A 16,645-nucleotide genomic window follows, 5' to 3' on the forward strand; every position below is an offset into this window, starting at 1 on the left:
GCCCAGCCCTACCTCGATAGCCTACAGTTACTGTGGGAGATGCACCCCAATAGACACTACGACTTTCTTGTGTTATCTAAGCCTTTCTATTGGTCGTGTTCAGTCGACCTTCCCTAATCGTAATTAGTCCTTTCCATCCACCTAAAATGGTGACCAAACTTCCCATTGATCAGTAAGGGGTCCGTCAGTATAAAGTATCGGGGGTTATGTCAGATTTAACCTGCCTGGCTATTGCCTTGAATCTAGGTTGGCAACGTAATGCGCCATAACAGACAATCCCAGTCAACACTCCATCTAATAGCAACGGTAGTAGCAAAGGATTGGGACCGCAAGCACCCCCTTGCTGTGGGATTATGTATATATTTGAGATTCAAAGCGGCAGGTTATGTCATTTCAAAGACTCAGGCTACGTTAATGCTATTACACACTAGCCTCAATGGCCTCGAGAAGCAAGGACTCAGCAAAACGGCGTTTTGCATAAAAAAGCAGTAGATATAGCCAGTCCATGAACAGACAAAATGATGTATCAATTTATTCAGTTAACCATGCTATGAATGATACCCCGAGGCCTGCATAGCGCTCAATTCAGGTCGTATCAACCCTCAATTTCCGTCTTGTTTCTCCGCATCCAACACGACGAGACTCTCGTACCCATCCTTCACTACCTCATCATCCACAATCAGCACCACAATAAAGGATACCTTTTCCTGTGTATTGTTCTCGCACAAGACGTGATGACAGCCTGGACTCTCGTAGAAGACCTCTCCCTTGCTCGTGAGAATCGGATTATCCTCGTTCATCTGGTTCAGGACAGTGCCTTCAGTGACAACAGCAACGATGGCTGCATTGTTGTGGGTATGCGGAGGGGTTGCAGCTCTCGGATCCATGAGAACCCGGCCAACAACGATTTGCTTTCCGGGAAGGTTGGAGGGATGGTATATTTTGATGATTTCAAACGATTCGCGGGGTCGTCTCGCGTAGAATCTGTTGTTAGCTTTTAGAGTCCAAAGTGCTTAGAGAACTCACCCTTTGACCTGATAAATATCACCGGACTTGACGACTTTGATGTCGGAGGCTGAGACCTTTGGTATGGGCATTCTGGCGGACGTGCTCGTTCGTTCGGGAGAGAATGATGTACTCTAAGCAGTCGAGATGAAGATGATGTTCGAATAGATAAGAACCCTATATAATAAGCGTTGTCAACTTGTGTTTATATCTTCGTTCTCTTTTACCCTGATAGCAGAGTGGATGGTGTGCTCATTCGGCTAATGAGCTGTTACCCGGCTAACCAGCTCAATACCCGGAGAGTCTCGAGGGGCCTATCGGTGGACCACTCGTCCAAAGCTTTTAGTGTGACTAAAGGTTTTTGAAGCTTGTTGCATTACACTTCGTGAGTTAATCAGCCCTTGAAAAACCGCCGATATACCTTCGTGTCTCTGGTCGCGTTGGAGGGAGCAGGCATAAAATTGCAGGTTTAACCCAGACGCGAACACATTTATATCGAGGTTAGTATCATAGTAAAATTGTAAATTAGTTAAGTATTCGAGTAGTAGAAATCTGCTATAACGATGATTGATACCTCGTGTTTTTATAATGGTTGTCTCGCGTGCCAGCGCGGAGCCAGAATCCTGTTTGCCGTCAGTACTGGATGGTGGGGAGGAGCTAGGCCGCGGGCCCTGAACGCCGTATATCGAACCGTTTCACCAGAAGGAACTTAGATTAAACAGTAAAGGCACGTATTGCGGTGGTACAAAGACAATGGGCATCGCAGCCTGTTATGTTTCAAATGGACGGCGTTACGGGCGGTTCAATATGGGACGAGCATTGAGAGGCAAGCGCGCTTCAAGATTGGAATCTAGTTGGAGGAGTAATAAAGCCACGATTAAGGGTATTTTGGTCTGCTTTGCAGAGACAGTGAAATGCCTGACTCGTCCTCTACATGAGACTCCATTGGATGTACCCGGTTAACCTAGTGCCTATGAAGATCTTACAATATGAGACAATCGCAATTACCTCAGGGAACAGCCTTAGGGATATCCTGTGCCAGGTTACGTCGGCTCAATCAAGGGCAGGGGCTGTCAGACGCGCAGGGAACCCTTATGCTGTCATGAAGTTGACCACCGACGAGTGGTGAGAGGTCTCATTAACAGCAGCGGAACCTACAGGCGCCTGAGAGTGAAGGTGCATGAACATCAACATATTCAACAGTAACCAATATCGAGTAATGATGATCTGATGGGGTCGTCGGCGAATTGGGCGTCTAACTGTGTCGTGGCATTCCGCCGCTTTTGAATGCGAGGATCCTCTTGTGATCTATTTCCTGTAGGCTTAAACGGTTGACTAAACTCAGTTTCTTGAATATAGCACTTATCGGTACGGGTTATTGAAGTAAGCTCTATCGTTGGTAGTATTGAGTGACAGGTTAGTGAGCTTATTTCGGATACGGTGTACACTGGAAGGAATTGAGAGAGTGTGCATCGCTTAGCTAGACTACAATCAAGGCATGCAGATATTGCATTGTCAAAGGATGCATTGCCATCTAGTGAGAATTCCACGTAGGACTTTCACTTCTCCACTCTTATAACAACTTGACATTGGACAGGAAGATCTCCAGCGCTTAGATTGTGTCAAACATATGTATATGGCTTCCCCTGAACAGTACAAACTGTCAGCTTTCCAGGTATAATCAGGCTACAGTATTCAGCAATACAGTGGTGATTCCACTTTCGAATCTTTTGATTGAGCATTGGACCCATCAGGAATCGCAATGCAACAGAACACCCCTCTTCCCCTATGCCTCGAGACCTTCGCAATAGTTTCACCCACTGAGTCTCTCTTTGATTTATTTGTATGACCACAGTCACAACTTGTCAACATACGTGAAAACCGGCTGCGCCCTGGGTCAACGCCAGAGGATAATCATGAGTGATTCACCTATTGAACTCCCCCTGATCGTTAACCAGCAGTACATGCCTAGTTTTCTTCGCGACCTGACCTCATTTTCTGGTTGGTAAGGCCTGGTAATATCTTTTTAAAAACACGTAGGTTATAATTAAAGGCCTGGTTATCAGCATGGGAGTTGTAGTGCCTTTCCTATCAGAGGCCGTAAAGCATCAGGCCAGTAGAGCTTAACGTCTCAATCGTCATCCAATAGACTCAAACTGTCCATATCATCAGTTCCATCTCATCGTGGCACTATATGACTGGGTCCGGAGAGTCTTTCCGTCGGATGGGACTTGCCCCGTCTCATACCGCGCAAAACTTGATGGCCACTCGTCTGAACCTGCTTGCACGTCTGCCCGAACTCAGAAGCGCGAACGATGTGACATCGAGCCAGGGGTAAAAAGAACAGAAATTGGTCAAGGTGCCTCCCGGCCGACCGCGATAGCCCTAAAGATCTCGATGCCCTTGGACGAGGGATGGCATGCCATGATCACACGGATCCGAAGTCAATGGCCAAACTATACGGAACTCTCCAAGTTCCTGTATTTCTCGATAGGTTATGCGCAGATCCACTGGGAAATCGGATCGTCTATAGCTTCTACCGCGCCTGAGCTGATTCTATTGGACGCCACACCATTTAACCGTCCTCGCATTGTGAGCAAGAGCATGTTAACTCTTCCTCATTCCGCTGCTTAAACGGCGACGGAATGCTATACGATTACCGATAGAGCCAGTATTGCATCAACCCATGGCAACATTGAGCAAATCGACGAAATGCCATGTATAACGCGACGAACGAAAGATCAGATTGTAGTGAGTATAAGAGAAAGATATCTATAGATTAGGGCTGAACGGCCAAATTGATTCGTTGTAGCCGTCCTCTCAGTTACAGCGTGAAAGAAGTCTAAGAAGGAACGCAAAGACCAGCCGGACAGACTGATATTTCAGAATATTCTGCAAAGATATTCATCTTTGTCAGGAGCATGTGCATCCCTATTCTTTCAAGTTTATAGATTATAGTAATCTCCCCCCTCTACCCTCAGTCGATATCAGCAGAGGGTTGCACTATTTTATCCCTATACTTCACTTTTATCAATAGATGGCATATGAGATGACCTTGCGACGGCCGCTTGCCTGTTGTTGTGATCTCCAATCTGCCTAGTTAATTTATTGTAATACGCCTTGATCATCCTATGACTCGAGGTAACCATTAGCCAGGCAGTTTTCCGGTACAAGCACATGCATTACTCAGTATATCTCCTCTACTCCCCCTACAAACCCAATCCCGATCAAAGCTACTAGTGTTGAGTAGCCGATATTCGCCATAACCTAGAACTACCGGGTAGTTTTCTCTTCACCCAGGCTTGGAGTCCATTTGCCCACTTGCGGGTCTTAGAACTTTGATCCAATTTCGCCCAACTCAACCCCATACCTAGTCTAGAGCCGCAGCCGTGCGGTTTCTTTTGACGACCGCGCTCGCACGCTCAATCAAGTGGGCACGCAACGCTCTGACCATACCACGTTATGTCGTATGACCTAACCTCATCGCACAAATCCTGGCGAGACTAGGGCAAAGGGGCAAATTGTCAGCATCCCACGTAGGGCGGGGGCACAGCCCCGTGCCGAGGTCGTTCCCCAAGGCTCAGGCTGCAGAGACAGCTGCAGGTCTGTAAGAGAGGGGAAGACCACGAGGTGACCACGTATTTTCGGTGATAAGATCCAATCCCTGTCTTATCTCGGTCTGAGACCGTTCGATGATTCGACCGTTACCAGCCGTACACGTCAAAGGCGCGAGGTGAGCAAAGATGCATGTAGGATGATCGGTGCGTGCATCGAAAGTATATCCGGCTAAGCTGAGCCTTGCCTACTACATTTGGATCTACACAGCCACAGAATGTAGGAGTACAGGCAAGGCTGAAAGGGGAATGTACTGGAACATCAATCAACAGCAGAAGAAGCGATCTTCAGTAGCATGAAGGTCATATACGAACGAAGCATAATTACTCTATCTCACAAAAGGAAGTTAAAAGGGAAAAAAAATCCAACAATTAATATCTCGTTTTACTGTTCGTTACTGCATCTGCTCCGCGCTAACTTTCACCATACCAGCACAGAGAGCGCCCAGCATAGCACAATTAGGGTCTCCAAATCTGCCAGGTCAAATCAGCTCACGACAGGCGTCAATTTTGCCTTGAGATGCGGGCCTAAATAATGCGCTAAGAAGGTATCTTTCCATTTTAGCTCGTTGGGGCTACGGCACGATCAGCACACATCACCGAAGAAAAAAAAGGAAAACAAAGAAGAAAAAAAAAGAAAATAAATGAAAAGAAGACAAACGCGAACAAACCTTGACGGATCAATCTGTAGATCGAACTTTCGAAATACATGGCCGTAGGTCAAATATAGCTCTGCCCAGGCGAGCCTAACCGCCCATCAACAAACATCAGTACTCAAGCGGCATTGAAATATGATCTATGGAAAGAGTATACGCACTGCTGCCCAAGACAACTTCTCGGGCCCCGGGAAAACGCCAGGAGCCACTTATCGAGTGACTTTCCTTTCTCGCCGAGCCAGCGCTCCGGGATGAAGGAGTGAGGATCCTCGAAGATGTCGGGGTTTGTATGCACGAAGTGGCTAGACTGGCTGACAATTGTCTATACGGTTTAGTAGTTATTTAGTGGATTGATATGCAATCGCAGGAGGCAAGGTCTTACACCACCAGGGATATGCGTCTTTGTGATCACGGCCCCAGACTTAGGGACGACGCGTGGGAGGGGGGATGCGACGCCGGGACTCATCCGGAGGGATTCTTTGATGACAGCCGTCTTTCCAATGCATTAGCAAGATTATACCACATGATACCACCAACAGCTCACCAAGTACGGCAACTTCTCGAGCTCTTCCCAAGTAGGCGCAGCCCCATCAAGACTCGGCCACGCCTCCACAAGTTCCGTCTTCAACCGCTCATATATGCCTCTGGACTTCTCCTGCAAGATATAGAAACACCCGTGCATGAGAGTCATCCCTGTTGTATCCGCGCCGCCAAACATGAGCGCCTGGCTCTCCTCATATAGACTTCCCTTGCTGGGCTGGGTTTTTGTCCGGTAAGCCTCCGGTCGCAGGAGCTCGTGGTAGATCGTGGTGTTGTGAGGCAGTTTTTCCAGCTGGGACGGGTCAGAAGTGAGGTCTTCGATCTGGGCTTTGAGGAGCTGTGGCCAGTCTTGAGTTAGTCGCATTCACTTAAATGGACAGGGAGAGGTACAGTCTGGAGGTCGACCAGGCCTGCCGTTGCAGGACTGAGGATCTTCGACAGCTTCGGGGGGCAGTTCATGATCATCTCTTTATAGAAACTGAAGTGTTTGAAAGCCGGGAACACAGTCATGGAGGCGTCCATGGCCAGGAGGAGGGGCGATTCATATTTTGGCGCGTGAACTGCATTGACAGAGTTTGCGAAGCAGAGATCTGGTGTACTTTATCAACACCGGTAGATATATCCTCCTCCGCATGGAAGGGAGAAAGTAGGCCAGAATCATGGGTGGGTGAACGCACAGGTAATTACATCAACCGACATACAGCGGAACGCATAGAACAGGTCGACAGGCTCCTCGCTGTTCTGGCTGAGTGTCTTGCACAGATCAAGGACCTGCTCTCCAAACCACTTGTTAATTAAACCACAGTGGCCGTCTTAGGTGAAACAGTGACTGGATACTGACTATGCCCTCTACGATCTTCTGAGCGTCTTGCACGGCTTTGCGGGAAAACCGGCGCGAGAGGATATCCTTCCTCTCTTTAGCCTCCGCATAGCGTAAATACCCGAACGAGGAGCGGTCCTCGCCGAAGCTGTGGTAGAGTCGTTCCTCCTTGTCCCAGCGATTGGCCGGGTTGAAGATCTCGAGGTATGCGGCTGGAGAGCGGAAGTGCAGCTGCGAATGCCTGTATCAGTACAAACCCATGCCATTACCACATGTAAAGTATCTGATAGATTAATCTCACCTCGTTGGGGCCGATTCGGATAATGTCGCCTGCAGAAGTTACGATTTCTTATAAGGACCGGCTGTGGAGCGATTCGAAACGGGGGGGAGGTGCACGTACCATATTTCTCATGGAGCTCCCCCAGATGATGCACAAACGAGTGCTTCCAGGAAATGTCAATGTATGCCCGGTATAAGCGCGTGAGAGCAGCAAGCGGGGGACCAGGAAACCGGGCCAGGGGGTGCCAATAGAAAGTGTAGCAGACGTAGTACAGGGAATAAGAAATCAGCGCTCCAGCCAGCGCCAACAGCGAAGTGTATGCATCCATTCCAACGGATCAGGCAGACAGCCCTGTACGATTCGATGCAGAGAGAATGCGATGTCTCGAGCTCCATTCCCACTATTTGATCCCGGGGGGAGGGAAATTTCGGCGGTGCTTATTAAACGGTCTAGCGGACTGGCAGATACCAGATAGGATAGCCCGCATACGGCCTAGTCCCTGACGCATGAAGGAGCGGCACATATCCAGACGGGCTAGGATTGTGAATGGCATCAATGTGGAGCGCAGTCCCACTGCTAGGAAACCGGCCAATATCCCGATTGCGCGGTGGTTACAGGATTACTCGGGAGTCGTTGGACGAGAATCCGCCCATTGGCTCAACGGAACTTTTGTATCACGCTGAGCAGAACCAGCATAGCAGCAGCCAATGGCGATCGAGGCGCTCGGCAGCATGGAGACGAAATGGGCCTTTCATCCCTTCCGGTCCGCAGCCCGTTCGTGCCGCTGTCGTTGTTCGAGCGCCAACTTGTCCAAAGTCCCTTTGTCTCCCCACCCGCTGTCACCGGAGGATCCGCCCGTCAACGGTGCGCCCACTCTGCTCGTCAATCCTTCGAGGTCCTGGTTATCATTTCCGGGGTATTTCTCCATGTCAAATTCACGATCGCTTCAGTTCTGTCGCTGCGTTTGATCCATCAAGCATGGTTGAGGAATACAGCCTCGAAGTCGACGTCAATGTGCGAGCCGTCCCTCACCCCCTTTTTTTTTTGTTTTTTCCATTTTTTTTTTGCAGTATTTCTCCAGGCCAGGGGTAGCTAGCGCCGCTACTTTGGCTTCATCCCATAACTTAGATTTGGAGCGGAGCTGATTCTTTTCGGCACGTTAGCATCCCGACGACACGGATTCCGCTTATAGCGATGATTACAACTCGTCTGGGCTTATACGACCCGGCCCTGATCGAACGCGATCGCTGATGCTGCGATAGGGAATTGACATCGCTGCGGAGCAGTATTGTGGATTATCGCTACGAGAACGGGCGACGCTACCATGCTTACCGCGCCGGATCATACTGGTGAGCAGGAACCGGGTCTCACTAGAGAGCATTCTAACTAAATGCCATTAGGGGACCTAATGATGAGAAGGCGCAGGACCATCTGGATTTCGGGTGAGTATTTCCCATCCGCGCCGGCTGCGCGAGACTGACGAACAAATCGACACCATGTCTACAACCTCGTCCTGGGCGGACGGCTCTATCTAGCGCCTATCCCGGACGACGCGCAGGTGAGTGGCCGACGGGGTTCTGAGGCTGGGGCGGTATTGACGTTGCGCAGAAAGTCCTCGATGTCGGGACAGGGACGGGCATCTGGGCAGTGTATAGTCGCGACCCTATCCCCAAGCAACCTGAGAATTGTCTATAAATACTCACTCGTGCAGAGAATTCGCAGACCTTCATCCTTCCTCAGCGGTGATCGGCACCGATCTCTCGCCAATCCAGCCCCGTTGGGTTCCCCCGAATGTCCAGTTCGAAGTCGACGACTGCTGCGACGAATGGCTGTACGGCGACGACGCGTTTGATTTCGTACATATCCGTGGACTGTACGGCTGCATCGCGGACTGGGACGCGTTCTATAAACAGGCATTACGGTACGTCGAGCCGCCCTCTGGCGAGCTGAAGTGCTAAATACCTATGGAAAAAGATCGGTCAAGCCCGGCGGATGGATCGAACAAGTTGAGCAGTCGGTGGTACCCAAGTCCGACGACGGCACTACTGTGGGGACGATCTTCGAGGAATGGGGCCGGGTCTCTCTCGAGGCGGGCGAGGCATTTGGGAAATCATTGAGGATCGTCGACGAGTCCAGGGACAGGATGATCAAGGCTGGTTTCGTGGACGTGGCCGAGCGACGGTACAAGATCCCCATTGGCGGATGGGCCAGCGATCCCCGTCTTAAGCAGCTGGGACTGTATAACCGGCTGCTGTGGGAAGAAGGGATCGAGGGATGGAGCATGTACCTGTTAACTACCGTTCTCAAGGTATTCTCCCCGTCCGGTATCCAGGACTGTGGCTAAGCTATCCAGTGGTCGCGCGAAGAAGTTGAGCTATATCTGTCGCGCATGCGAAAGGGCCTTCGTACTCCAAGAATCCATGCATATCAGGAATGGTCTGTTTCCCTAATTCCCTCAGAAAAGAGAGGAAAAATCTCTTCAGGCGCTGGCTGACCTCGATAGTACTGTTGTCTACGGTAGAAAGCCTGCAAAGGCGGACCTTGGGGCTCAATGAAGCCGAAAATTCGACTGAGATGGACTGTGGCAAGACCGGCTGGAAACCATGGTACTCTAGCCATATCCTTCGTTAACAAAAAGTAAAAAAAGGCGATTGACTCTCTCCGCCTAATAAGCTGAGAAATGGAGGCAACTCCGGGGCGATAACATTTAAAAGGTCCCCATAGGCAAGGGTTCGGGTGTAGCGTGCTAAGCCACGTGAATAATGTATTGTTTAACTCTTGCGGTCCATGGCGTTTTTTTAATTTGTAATGCATGATAAGGGCTGTGTGTTTATTGGTCGCATCCTAAAATCGCTGCAGAGCACAGGTCACAGGGTGAAGGCTGGGCAAATGTTTTGGCGCAGATGAGAATAATCATTTTTGGTTAGCTATTTACTCCATTGCGCCGTTCTATATTTAGTAAGAGTCCATGATTCCTCAACTTGTCTTTATCAAATGGACGCTGTGCCGTTCGCCGCAGGCTGAGCGAGGCGTACCGTCTCAGGCGTGTATAGTCCTCGGATTTGAAAGGGTTGGCGACGCCCCGCGCGCATGCTTTAGCAGGCGCATCTAAACACTGCTGCGACCCTAGGCAGCGATGCATTGCGTCCTCTCGATGAGCCATCGTCAAACTCTCACGCAGCGCTTGTACTGTGTATGACGACGCGTCATTGCGAGTAAGCTGCCTGCCCAATCGACTCAGCTGACGGTATTGCAGATTACCATAACCCGGCTATACGGCTCGGGATCCGTGGTCCGTGAAGTACATGACAGAAAGCCATAGGAACACGCTTTGAAATAGGACTTTCGGAGGCACCTGCTAGGACTTTCCGCGCTCTCAATCACTCACCTCCGGCAGCGGCCTAGAACCACGAGAGCGGGCCTGACTGGAGATGGGGCGATCGCTGTGGCGACTCTGACGACAAGGCATATCGGGCTGCCCGGCGGAGTATTGAGGCTGTCATTGAGGCTGTTATCTCTCTGTCTAGTATGGATCAGCCAATGCGGGGTGCTGCAAGAGTAGTTTTAGCATCCAGGAGATCATTCTCGTGCGGTGCCACGCGAACAGGACTACTCGCCTTGGGCAACACCCATAGCTGCAAACACTCCCAAGATGTACGGCCGATTTGGGGGCGTTCGTTGGTGTTGATGGGGACGCTGTAGGATATCTTAGCCTAACTTAGGGCTAAACAGGGCGGGTTATTCGTGAAGGTGGGACGTACACCTAGGATCCAGTTCTGAGCCCGTGGAAAGAAAGCCGGCCCAATGGCGTTAGCAAGGGTCTTGTGGTACCTGAGGACGAGGGTGATGCGCCTAGGTTTGGTCAAAGTAGAGGCTCATCCAAAAACCGTGGGGAGGGGTAGAACTAACAGCATAACGTTGCCGTTCACACACTAAGAAGTGGGGATGTGCGAGGCTAGAGGTATCTCTGCCATCCCAAGTGAACGTCCCAGCGCCTAGTGACACGCTGCGGTTGATCTGTAGAGAGTGAGCAGGTGATGCTAACACTGCTGAGACCTTGCGCACATACCCTTCCCATTGTATGCTGTTCATTACGCCCGAGTGTCGGTCAGGCAATGAGGGAGAATTCCTGCACAGCCGTGTTTGTTCCTTGCCCAGTTTGTCCGGTCTCAGGATCTGGTTTGGTCGCCTAGTTTGAGCTTCTCGTCCTTTGTGGGTCCGAGTGCAAATATCTTCCCGGGAATCAGCAAGAAGAAGATATGCCAAATGCGACTTCATGGTATTCACATGGCCCTTGGACAAGCGCAGATAGCTGCACGTGGGACCATTGGCTGGCCCTTGTTGAAGGGCAAGATGCGAGAAGAGTTCGTTTTCCCTCAAGATCCTGGAGTATACCCGAAATGAAACTAGACGGTTCGGAAAACAGTAAATGAGCTAAATCATAATCATAGGAGGATCGGATTCCACCAGGATTGTTGAAAACCAAGGCTGACTGTGTGCTTGCTTGAGGCTCTCTTTAAGTTCACCCGGGCTATAGACAAAGCCTAAAATGAAAGCGGTTAGTGCTTCGGGAGCCCTGTTGAGCCGCAGTATGACAGTGCCGTGGAGACTGCTGTGGGTTAAGTCCTGCGCGACAAGGTTGAAAGAGAGAAATGTTGACAGAGAAAGCCATGAAGGGGAGAGAGTTGAAGGGGAGAGGGTTGAACAGGAAAAGCGTTGAATAGGGAAAGGGCAGACTGGGGGGAAAGAGTTGATTTGGACACGAGCAGCCCATATGAATCTTCTGCGGGTCGTAATACATACTTCAAATCATGTGGAATCAAATAGAGCAGCCTAGAATAACTGAGTTAGCCCGTAGAAGTATAAGAAGCTGATTAAAGTCATCTAACCTGTCCTCGTCACTTCACACCTTCATAAATACTACTCTGAATGTCTTCTCCGCAAAGCAAATAAACAGTTCCATTTCTTCCTATTTTCCTTTATTCATCTATACGTTTCTCATCATGCCCGGCAAATACGTTGAGTCGATTGAAGAGCCAACCTCCCTGGTCTTCGATCCTAGCGAGATTGTTAGGCCTCATACGCCTCTTTTCAATGATAATTTCACTCCAAGATACCTCTACAGGCTCGTTGCACCCCAGTCTGCTGGTATAACCAACACCTCAAGCGTTGTCCCGCCCATGGTGCATGGATATTCAAAAGACATCTTCCAGCTCCCAGCTCCCAAGGCCGCAAACCTCCTCCTGAACCATCTCCTCTGGCAGAGAGGTCACGAAGATGGATGTAATTTGATGAGCTGGACGAGCTCTCTACTATTTGCACTTCAATATGCTCTATACCGCCACCGCAAGGATGGCGATGACCTGAGGCATATCCATCTCATCATCCTAGATACGACTTTGTTCCCGGCGGGAACTTTCATCCAAGACATGGAGATAATGCGGGCCTTCCAGGCAGCTGACCCTAGGTTGCAAAAGTTTGTCGAGTTTCGAGAGAGTGAATACTACTTTGGTGAATACCTAACTCAGGGGAGGCTGGCGATTCAGAACCGCTGCGCATGTACATCTGTGCAGAAAATGATCGATTTTGGTCTGTTCGGCCTGCAGCCTGCACTCGCCGACAAAACGCAGTGGCAATGGTGGCCCAAGCGGGTCCTTTTCTTTCGCGAACAGTTTGAATCTGGGCAATGTGTACCGACTACCGATGGCGATGTTGAAACCGCAGTCGAGATGGCGAGGCAGTGCTTCGGGGGACATTGGACGGTGCCTGGGGCGATTATGCTGCTTGCGCTCCGACCACGTAAGAAGGACGACGCAGTTATCCTACAGGGCCTGAAAGCCCGATTCTCACGTAAGTCCATTTGTTCTGGCAGCTGTACAACTTCTAAATAATCTAGTGGCTGAAATCAGGGGCGCCGGGCTGCATCGGGTCAAGATCGATGCCAGACGTCTACCTGAGGTCGCGCAATTCAAAGGGCTTCTTCAGTCGATTCAGCGCAGCTATTCACTGACCGAGTATGACTCCCTAGTGGACTCCGTCCAGTGCCTCAGTGTTTGAGATGATCATGTCTTGACCGGGAAAACACATCCGGGATACAGTCAGTTTGGATTGGAATAGTACCGCACATGTGGCTATGGCAAATTGTGCTCTCTAAAGTTATTTTGCTTCCATTCCAGGTTTTGTTTGTTGATTTTGCGCGGACTCTAAAGGATATTTCGGATTTTCAAAAGAGACATTACAGAGGCCTCGAAGTATCTGAAAACTCGTCTCAAAGTAATGGTGCTGAGCTTAGAATGTCATGGAACAATTCTTCCCCGTATTGCTCTCTTGCTCTGTCATCCATACTATTCTTTCATATTTCTTATCGATGGCGCGTCTCGCACACCCTGCAGGGCTCATGTGGCTTGGGATGGTCAAGGCACGATCCTTCCTTACATGGGCGCTTCGATATATCACTGGATAAAAGGAGAGTATCCCTTCCTGTGCTTCTAGTTGCTGACCATGGCTCTAATCATAGTCGGGAAATGTCGATCAAACTGGGTCGCCTTTTCATCCCGGCATATACAAACGTGCGGCGCCGAGGCGACGAATGAAATCGAGAGGTCCATCGCCTCCCCTGCCTACTCGCCACCTGCTTTCAGCTGAGAGATATGACTTACCAGCCACCCAATGCAGCCCAAGTATGTGACGAAGGCATTTAGAATATTTTGCCACGGCTGCGCTGGGTCGATGGGGACATCAGCTTAGGCGTATCTGGAGCCTGATTGGATGGCGACATAGCCAATCGGCCGGTGCTGCAGTATTCAGAGGCATGGATGCGCCAAAACTTGATCAAACATCACTAGAGATTAAACACATCTAGTCATTGCTTCAGGGCAGCTTTCTAGGCATTCGCTGCAAGTTGCACAGTACTGGTGTGAAAGACCCTCTGTTTGGATGGAACATATAATCTACCTGGCTAAGGCCTTGAGACATAGCCTAGCAATATCAAGCTTACGTCGAAATGTATACTCCAACAACCCGCCCTCCTCCCCAAAAAAAAAACAGTAACAATGTACTGAAAAGATCGCTATTTTTTTATCTCATCTCAAAACACTTTGATGAGCGGACCATTTAGGGAATTGCCAATGGATAAACCTCACCCACCGATGAAGCCATAACAGGTTTCCCGCAGCGCTAAGATTAGAAGATATAGCCATACCGCAAAGTGATTCAGTATGAAGCTCAGGCCTTGAATATATAGCAGAGTTGTGATAAGGGTATGTACGTCAAGTAATGCTATGCCTTGCTTCTTGGAATTCCTACTGGTTAATGGATGAACCTTGTTCCCTGCCTATACATCTACTTTCCTTCATCGATGTACGTGGCTTTCAAGGAAGGCCCGAGGGTCGATATTATATATGGTAAGATGCCCTTTCTCAAGTAATTGGGCTCCCTGGTTTAACTCATTTTGGCCACGACCATGCGTGTCCGTCAACAGTGGATGACTTTGATGGCCAGTGGACCTTTCGCATATGAGAGGTAGTAAATATAATGACACGAGCAGTCTCTGGGTCGTCAAATTCTCTTTAGGCAATGTAAGCTTGACTTCCGGATGCCGGCTCGTCGACTGATATCTTCATGAACATACGGGGCTCTATCTACCTAGGGTGTTACACGCCATACCGCATTTGAATGCTTCAGCACTACCTTTTTGTATACTCATACTTCCATACGCGGTATGTTGTGTCTGTCAATAACTATTCTATCTGCCATGTTCAACTCGGCAAAGGGTCGATTCCTCCGGAGCTGATTATATAGTAAGTCTTGAAATGAGTTAATCCAGCATTGGACGGTAAGACTGCGAAACTTGAGCAAGGAGCTTAAGCTTAACTCCGAACTCAGTAGATTGAGACTCTTTGAGATCATAGAAGTACCGTGCTGGCACAAGTCCACCCCAAATGACTAAGGCGGCGGGATAGCGATAACTCCGATTATGTCAGTTATATCAGGCCTGCGTTAACAATGTATAACCCCGGCTCAAGAGCATTAGGACCATGAACTACACAGATTCAGATCAATTATAGCTTCTAGTCACGGCTCAACAATACGCCAAGACCAACCGGCAGGCTTCACCAACCGCGTCGAGAAGGTTGCCATTATTGGGGTACGTCTCCACGTAACCACCTCTCGACAGTTCATGATCAAGCTAACACCTAACAAGGCCGGCGGTTCCATTGGCAGACACCTCACCGACCAGCTCCTCAAAAATGGCAAGCATACCATCACCCGTCCCGAGAGCACCAACAGAATCCCCGATGGATTCAATATTGCGCGAGTGGATTTACAGCAGTGATGACGATAGCGCCCCGTCGAAGTCCTCAAAGGCCAACAAGTGCTGCTCATCACCATGAACGTGATGGCGCCGCGCGATACGGTCGTGAAAATCATCCGCGCCGCAGTCAAAGCTGGGGTTCGCTATATCGAGCCGAACTGGTACGGCCACGATGCGGCGAACGATGCGCTTTGCAAAGATAGTATGCTAGCGGAGAGCCGAGACTGCGCCATTGAGGAGATCAAGAAACTCGGTGTTAGTGCGTACTTGCTCCTCGTCTGCAACTTCTGGTATGAGTTCAGTCTCGGAGGAGGGACTGATCGGTTCGGGTTTAACTTCGCGAAGAGGACATTTACGATATTCGATATCGGGGATGTTGTGATCAATACGACGACCTGGCCTCAGTGTGGCCGCGAGATTGCGAGTCTGTTGAGTCTGAAGGAACTGCCCGAAGACGAGAATGACACCAGCCCTACGGTCTCACATTTCACGCATCGGGGCACTTACGTGTCGAGTTTCAGACTCACGCAGCGAGATATGTTTGAGACGTCAAGCGCGTTACCGGAACTGCTGATAGCGAGTGGAGCATCACACGAGAGTCATCTTTGGTGCGGTTCAAGGAAGGCCAAGAAGAATTGAAAGTCCATGACTGGAAGGCGCTTCCGAAGATGCTGTATAGCCGAATGTTCTTTCCCAACGGGGACGGCGACTATGAATCGAGACTGGGCCTTGACAATGCCGTGCTTGGTCTTCCTGTTGAAAGATTGGACGGAGCCACCAAGGAGGGGATTCGGATGGGTTGGCGGGTGAAGTGCCTTTCTCCCATTGAAAATTGAGCGTACTCAGGTGTCAATTCCGGCACAATCCGGCTCTGGGAGGGGGTCAGCCTGCCAGTTAAGCTTTTGAGAAGTTTACTGGTGGTGAGATAACCCAAATGGAGAGATTTCAAAATTTGATCTAAAAGTTCACGAAAGAATGAATGAGGGAGATGAGGCAACCTACGATCAGAGACGGCGCAATCAGGATTGTCTCTTCTCAGGGGACCTAAGGCTGTACAAGGTATGCCCACCTGCAAATGCCACATGAACTTCTCTGAGCCTGTTTAGACCTGACCTGAAGACGAAGTTGGTGGCCTTCCAGTAGGAGACGATGTTGTCTGCCGTGTTGACAATGTGGCCTCTTCAGACTTGCCGCACACTCCAGAGCTTGCTGAGCACCAGTGCTTCCCTCCTACACGGTTCATGCTATTTCTATTCCGCTTCAGCACTCCTGCGCTCCTCTGCTCGACAATACGATTTATATAGACCTTCAGTAGCAACTCGAAGACGATTGCAGATATCAGCGGTTACCTACATTATCGTGTACTTGGCGGTGGCTCAGCTGGTCGTGGAATACCGCTATGACGCCTGGATAAAG

The 16,645-nt window shown here is 49.8% G+C and overlaps 5 protein-coding genes across 5 annotated transcripts; 3 read left to right on the forward strand and 2 right to left on the reverse strand.

Moving 5' to 3' along the window:
• Window positions 1-533: 533 nt before the first annotated feature.
• Window positions 534-1,104, reverse strand: BDW70DRAFT_141985 (cupin domain-containing protein). Its single transcript, XM_073737860.1, has 2 exons — window positions 1,027-1,104; window positions 534-972 (listed from the first exon to the last, which is right to left on the reverse strand). Exons 1-2 carry the CDS (start codon window positions 1,095-1,097, stop codon window positions 603-605), a joined length of 441 nt encoding a protein of 146 aa, XP_073593151.1. The 5' UTR covers window positions 1,098-1,104; the 3' UTR covers window positions 534-602.
• Window positions 1,105-4,887: 3,783 nt separating this feature from the next.
• On the reverse strand, window positions 4,888-7,352 carry BDW70DRAFT_98261 (cytochrome P450). The gene is made up of 10 exons (XM_073745340.1): window positions 7,036-7,352; window positions 6,937-6,965; window positions 6,657-6,866; window positions 6,493-6,586; window positions 6,206-6,405; window positions 5,820-6,152; window positions 5,658-5,768; window positions 5,437-5,597; window positions 5,291-5,365; window positions 4,888-5,194 (listed from the first exon to the last, which is right to left on the reverse strand). Exons 1-10 carry the CDS (start codon window positions 7,241-7,243, stop codon window positions 5,107-5,109), a joined length of 1,509 nt encoding a protein of 502 aa, XP_073593152.1. The 5' UTR covers window positions 7,244-7,352; the 3' UTR covers window positions 4,888-5,106.
• A 305-nt stretch (window positions 7,353-7,657) lies between these two features.
• Window positions 7,658-9,470, forward strand: BDW70DRAFT_152588 (S-adenosyl-L-methionine-dependent methyltransferase; the record flags this gene model as incomplete). Its single annotated transcript, XM_073739464.1, has 7 exons — window positions 7,658-7,779; window positions 8,178-8,264; window positions 8,316-8,357; window positions 8,627-8,836; window positions 8,890-9,223; window positions 9,269-9,351; window positions 9,419-9,470. The coding sequence occupies 7 exons, from the start codon at window positions 7,658-7,660 to the stop codon at window positions 9,468-9,470; spliced, it is 930 nt and encodes a 309-aa protein (XP_073593153.1).
• A 2,373-nt stretch (window positions 9,471-11,843) lies between these two features.
• BDW70DRAFT_142007 (uncharacterized protein) lies at window positions 11,844-13,421 on the forward strand. Its single transcript, XM_073737861.1, has 2 exons — window positions 11,844-12,765; window positions 12,812-13,421. Exons 1-2 carry the CDS (start codon window positions 11,919-11,921, stop codon window positions 12,970-12,972), a joined length of 1,008 nt encoding a protein of 335 aa, XP_073593154.1. The 5' UTR covers window positions 11,844-11,918; the 3' UTR covers window positions 12,973-13,421.
• Window positions 13,422-14,272: 851 nt separating this feature from the next.
• On the forward strand, window positions 14,273-16,065 carry BDW70DRAFT_152590 (uncharacterized protein; the record flags this gene model as incomplete). Its single annotated transcript, XM_073739465.1, has 5 exons — window positions 14,273-14,318; window positions 15,012-15,061; window positions 15,119-15,185; window positions 15,273-15,777; window positions 15,807-16,065. The coding sequence occupies 5 exons, from the start codon at window positions 14,273-14,275 to the stop codon at window positions 16,063-16,065; spliced, it is 927 nt and encodes a 308-aa protein (XP_073593155.1).
• Between the last annotated feature and the right edge of the window lie 580 nt (window positions 16,066-16,645).

Source organism: Aspergillus foveolatus (genome assembly GCF_047715535.1).
Source record: "Aspergillus foveolatus strain CBS 279.81 unplaced genomic scaffold BDW70scaffold_54, whole genome shotgun sequence".
In the NCBI taxonomy this organism is placed as follows: Eukaryota; Fungi; Ascomycota; class Eurotiomycetes; order Eurotiales; family Aspergillaceae; genus Aspergillus; species Aspergillus foveolatus.

Coding starts and splice junctions, on each gene's coding strand:
- BDW70DRAFT_141985 (XM_073737860.1), bottom strand. CDS start 1,097: ATGCCCATACCAAAGGTCTCAGCCTCCGACATCAAAGTCGTCAAGTCC. Junction 973..1,026: donor GATATTTATCAGGTCAAAGG/GTGAGTTCTCTA, acceptor ATTCTACGCGAG/ACGACCCCGCGAATCGTTTG.
- BDW70DRAFT_98261 (XM_073745340.1), bottom strand. CDS start 7,243: ATGGATGCATACACTTCGCTGTTGGCGCTGGCTGGAGCGCTGATTTCT. Junction 6,966..7,035: donor GGAGCTCCATGAGAAATATG/GTACGTGCACCT, acceptor TAACTTCTGCAG/GCGACATTATCCGAATCGGC. Junction 5,598..5,657: donor AGACGCATATCCCTGGTGGT/GTAAGACCTTGC, acceptor TAAACCGTATAG/ACAATTGTCAGCCAGTCTAG.
- BDW70DRAFT_142007 (XM_073737861.1), top strand. CDS start 11,919: ATGCCCGGCAAATACGTTGAGTCGATTGAAGAGCCAACCTCCCTGGTC. Junction 12,766..12,811: donor CCTGAAAGCCCGATTCTCAC/GTAAGTCCATTT, acceptor TAAATAATCTAG/TGGCTGAAATCAGGGGCGCC.